This window comes from Rhagoletis zephyria, unplaced genomic scaffold (genome assembly GCF_001687245.7).
Source record: "Rhagoletis zephyria isolate East Lansing unplaced genomic scaffold, Rhagoletis_zephyria_1.1 Rzeph_scaffold_25669, whole genome shotgun sequence".
In the NCBI taxonomy this organism is placed as follows: Eukaryota; Metazoa; Arthropoda; class Insecta; order Diptera; family Tephritidae; genus Rhagoletis; species Rhagoletis zephyria.
In genome coordinates this window covers 1-5799 of record NW_016182727.1, presented here as the reverse complement: position 1 = coordinate 5799, position 5799 = coordinate 1, and the positions used below count along the sequence as shown (strand labels likewise).

At 34.7% G+C, this 5799-nt stretch overlaps 1 protein-coding gene across 1 annotated transcript; it reads left to right on the top strand.

Moving 5' to 3' along the window:
* Positions 1-3308: 3308 nt before the first annotated feature.
* LOC108382194 (uncharacterized protein K02A2.6-like) lies at positions 3309-5188 on the top strand (the record flags this gene model as incomplete). The annotated part of the gene is made up of 2 exons (XM_017638588.1): positions 3309-3925; positions 4044-5188. Coding segments are annotated over exons 1-2 (1762 nt in total), but the record flags the coding sequence as incomplete, so codon positions are not given.
* Between the last annotated feature and the right edge of the window lie 611 nt (positions 5189-5799).

The window sequence follows — 5799 nt, the reverse complement described above, 5'->3', positions numbered from 1 at the left end:
AATATAGACACTTCAGATGTAAAGTTTCAATAAATTCTGACGACTCCTTCCTGTTTTCGTAAACACCACAATCAGCAATGATTATGCCTTATTTGTCTTTCATATAGTAATGTAAAAAAAAATCTTTTTTTTTTTTTTATTGGGTACCCGGTACCGAAAAATCGATTTCATTTTTGAAATAAGCATGGGTTAGTCCTTTTAGGTGTAAAGTTTCAACAAGTTCTGAATACTATTTCGGTTTTTATAAACATATGTCTACGATGATTATGAGTTATTTTACCTTTTTATAAAATTATAAAAAAAAAATTTTTTAATTAAATGGTAACAGATGCTGAAAAACGTTTTTTTTTCTTAAATTGCCGTGATATAGTCCTTTCAGGTGTAAAGTTTCAGCCCATTCTGATGCCTCCTTCCACTTATATCAACACATGTCCACAATGACTATTTTCATATAAAAATGCAAGAAAAACTCGGTTTTCTCGAAAAGAGTAACCGGTACAGAAAAACCGATTTCATTTTTGAAATTAGAGGGGCATAATACTTCTAGGTGTGAAGTTTCAGCCAATTCTGACCACTCCTTCTATTTTTGTCCATCATTTGTATGGAGTCGCGGCACTGTGCGACTCTCGCAATGAGGCTGAATAATTTTTAGATTCATCGCACACCACGGACTTTATCGGCCGCCGATTTAGTGGCCTCGCTAGTCTTTCCATTGCACCACAACTAATTGGCCGGAGCGATTAAGTTGGTGTAGTGTGCGCACCTCCATACATCTTCATGTACATATTTCAAACGAGCCCTAGTATGTATTTAAATAGGCGACCGATTTAGTCTGTGGTGTGCGGTGGCTCTTATAGCTGTATCCTTACATCTATTCCGTGTGTTGCAATATCCACGGAAGCAGCAGTTAATTTTTTCATAATTTTGTATGAAGAAAATTATTAAAAAATATAAAATTTCTCTACCAACATATGAGTGTAGGGTTTAATATTTTAAGCTTTATTTACGTGTTTATTTGTTTTATTTAATTTAATTTTGTTCATGACTATGGTTTAAAATATCAATATAAGAATTTGCTTTCATTCAACAATGTTTTTTATTCAATAAAACATTTAAAATTGGAATAACATATTTTAACTCTACATATTGGCGATCCTGCTCGTCGAATAATTATACAAGTTATAATAATTGCGTCGTTTACAACAATTTATGTCTGCAATGTTACGTCATATCATTTAATCATCTCTTGAGCAAAAGTTTCTTTCCACAATCATGTATAACAAGAATTCCAAAGATCATTAAGAGTAAATATATACATAAGTGCAACAATTGCGACAAGATAAGCTTTCACAACTACATCATCAACAACTTCAAAAGCAGTTCGCACATCAACAATTTCAATATATCAATTTTCACAACCTATACAAGTGCAACAAGGATCTATAACAATAATAGCCATTGCCGTTGCAGTTTGCAAAACTAACTAGCTCAAACACATCAATGAAATTTTTTTTTAGTTTTGGCCTCTACATAAATATGTATCTTATTGAAGCAATAGCGTTCAGTTTCATTCGTTCAGAATTGGTGAGCTGTATTTATATTTTTGGATTTAATATAACTTTAGTATTAATTTGTATTTTAAAGATAAGATTGCAAGATAATTTCAAAATAATTTCGTATCTTAAGTCTTTCGTTGACTTAATATCTAAATTACATATATACAATTTTGAATATTTATTACGTTATTTTTTGATTTTAATAATTTGTTTAAAATAATATTAACAAATTTATAACATTATTACTTAATATTAAGTATTTTTTATTAGTATTCATATATTTTGAAATTATTTCTCTTGTACACTCCTTCACCAGTAGATTTAAAAAATGCATCGATCACCTATTCGTACACGCAACTTCTCAACAACAGAAAACCAAAATGAAAATAAAACTCACACCTCAGATTTAAACATTACACAAAATATAAATTCTAACAGTTTGACACAAAATGAAAATAACTTTAGTTCGAATATTTAAAAATCCATTACATTACCTCATTTTTGGGAAGATTGTCCCGAATCATGGTTTCTGCTTGTGGAAGGACAATTCGAAATTATTAATATATGTGATGATAATATCGAATTTCAAAACATTTTGGTTGTTCAACGAGAACCGATTTAAAAAATTATTGATATTATCAATGCACCGCCATTAACCAACAAATACGAAACCATCAAGAAGGTTTTGTGCGAAGGATACCTGAACAATTATATTCAAATACTGAACTAGGTGATCGATCACCATCAGAACTTTTTAGACATATGAAGTCTTAGGTACAAAATCAATTGTTAGTAAAGAACTTTTATTTAAATTGTGGAGCAGAAAATTACCGCAACAAATACAAATCCATATAACTTCCTGTAGTAATCAAAATTCTGAGGAAATTATTTCTCTTGCAGTTAAATTATTTGATTGATAAACCCATAAGATATTAATATTAAAAAAAATCTAAAAAATAACTCAACACTAAATATCTTGAAAACTAGAAAGGCCCGGCCCCCTAAAGTGGGTATATTTGAAAAGTGGAGAAGCCCAGCTTTCCAATTGCAAAGTCAAAATTTGTCGCCCCGGTTATCGTAATATCCCCCTATATTTACATACATATAGTACATTTGCTGCAAGTGCATAAAAAAATTTGAGTTAAATATGCAGAAATGATTGCCACCTATTCCACGTTGCATACAAATTGCATAGCTGTATCGATTACCAACAGCGCTCATTCCCAGCGGTTCTACGTACCGGAATGACTCGGGTTTTACCCGACCAAGAGCTGTTGTTTCGGCGATCTAACCCCGTTTAGGGCTATGTTGTATCCTTAAGTAGTCACGTACTTCCAGCTTATGTGAGATAATACCAATCTGGCAACGCCTTGGCAGGAAGTTATGAATCAGGGAAATAGAAGATGACAGGAGAATTAATATCGAATGTTCGAGATAGCGTGCACACCTCAAATTGTTAGGTTAAGCTATAATTGTTGAAATAAAGCATATTTAATTACAATTGACTCGGCTAAAAAAGTTGGCAACGAGGGTCAACTCATTAAAATGGATGCCAAGCAATTTGACACATTTATGAAAGTGCAACAAGAAATGGTTGCACAGCTTATGAGCTTAAGTGCAGGAGCTTCAACGTCAAGTGCAGGACAAGGAAGCAGTAGTATCAGTACAGCACTGGCACCAAATTTTGATATGTTCGATCCAGCAAAAGAATCGTAAAAGAATCACATTCAACGTTTCACAAATTACGTGCAAATGAAGAATGTAGCTGCGAAGAAGGAGTATTGTGCAAAATTACTTCTGAATTCAATCGGAGCGAAAAACTTCAATACGATTACAGCGTTAGCTGCTCCAAAAGAAGTAACGGAGCTACAGTATGATGAATTGCTAAAAATATTAGAAGCGCATTTTTCGCCGAAGAAAAATGTGTTAGTTGCGCAACATAAATTTATTTCAAAGTACCAGAATGATCAACAATCAGTAGCAGATTTTGTCACTGAGCTTCGCAGAGGTATAAATGAATGTGAATTTATATCTCCATGCAGTTGCAGAGCACAGATAGCTGATATTTTCCTCCGGGCTCAATTCATCCGAGGTATACACAACAACAGCATCCGTGAACAACTTCAGTCAGGTACGTGCAAGTTCGATGAAATTTTTTCAAAAGCTTTAGCGCTTAAAGCTGCTAAAATGGACGCCAGGGAATTAGCGCACGGTACACAAAATGTATCGAATTCAACAGATATCAACAAAATCACTTTCAAAAAGAAGTCTAAGCCTTTAAAGTCACAATCAAAATCGCGTTCTTCTCCAAAATCTTCTACAATTAATTATGCAGAATTGGGCATGGCTTGGCTTATGTCTGCGGTGTGGTAAAAATAACCACTTTGCAAAAGAATGCCGTACAAACAAAGCGAAATTACAGTGCAAGGCCTGTCATAAAAATGGGCATGTAGCAAAAGTTTGCATAACCACTCTATTGGCGAATAGGCCTGTTGCCGGTCACTACGAAAATAAGACAAATCAAATTCAAAGTGAAGATTCACAGTACGGAATCTATAAAGTTGTGGACGCCTTCTGCAACGATTATACAAAGGCGAGTTCTGAGCGCTACTATGCCAAAATTGTAGTTGAGGGTAAGCCAATTAAATTCGAAGTAGACTCTGGATCCGCTTATTCGTTTTTACCCAGAAGTCAATTCAGTGAATTAAAATTATCGCAAAAACTAATTCCAATAAACATCGTTTTTCGCTCTTACACGCAAGATACGTTTGTTCCAGATGGTAAAATACGAGTTCACGTACAATTTAACGAAATGGCAATTACTGATGATTTATACGCCGTCCCAGATAGGTGTTCAGCAATTTTAGGTAGAACTTGGATAAGACGCCTAAAAATTAATCTCAACGAACTCGATGGAACAAATTGTAACATAGTAACAACCACATTTGACACCAAAGCTGCAACGGTACAAGATCTTACATCAAAATTTCCAAGTGTTTTTGAAGAGAAAATCGGGTGCATACCAAACTACAAGGTGTCGCTAAAATTGAGAGAGGGGGCTACTCCAGTTTATACTAAAGATCGTCAAATTCCATATGCATTATTAGATCGCCTTGATAAGGAGTTAGATGAATTAGAGAAAGCGAATATAATTACAAAAACGAACAACAGTGATTGGGGATCGCCGCTAGTGGTTATTCCGAAACCAGATGGAATCGTGCGATTGTGCGTCGATTATAAAGTCGGAGTAAATCGAACGCTAGTAGACGCCCATTACCCTATAAGAAGAATTGATCAAATTTTCAATAATCTGAGGGACTCGAAATACTTTTGTCGACTTGATTTATACAAGGCATACTTACATGTGCCAGTTGATGAAGAATCAAGCCAGATTCAAACTATTTCCACGCACAAAGGAACTTACCTAATGAATCGGCTTTCATTTGGAATAAAAACAGCACCAGCAGAATTCAATAGAATCATTGACCAAATTTTACGCGATGTTCCCAACACTGAATCCTATTTTGACGACATCGTCGTACATGGGAAATCTATGGTAAAGTGCAAGGCCAACCTGGAAGCATGCTTAAATCAGCTTGATAAATATGATCTACACTTAAATATTGCAAAATGTAAGTTGTTTGAAACAAAAATTGAATTCCTAGGGCATACAATTCAGTATAATAAAGTGCAAAAATCTACTGAAAAGGTCAAAGCAATTTTAGAAATGCCAACACCCGAGTGCACGGATGATGTTCGACGTTTCTTAGGTATGGTGACATACTATGCAAGATTCATACCAAATAATTCAACAATCACTACACCCCTACGTCAATTATTGAAAAAAATTCACGTTTTCAATGGTCAAATAAATGTCAAAAAGCTTTTGACACATTAAAAGAAGAAATTGCCAGCGATAGAGTTCTTATGCCGTTCAACCCAAAATTAGAAGTTCAACTTGCATGCGACGCTAGTCCTACAGGGATAGCGGGAGTTTTATCACATATCATTAAGGGCGAAGAAAAGCCTATAGCATACACATCCAGATCGCTTACCCCAGCGGAGCAAAATTATTCACAGCTAGACCGAGAGGCTTTAGCAATAGTTTTTGCCATACAACATTTTCACGAATACCTTTTCGGGAGATCATTCAAGCTCGTAACTGATAATCAGCCATTGTCCAGAATTTTTCATCAAAATTCAAAATTACCACAAATGACTTCTGCGCGTCTTCAGCGTTATG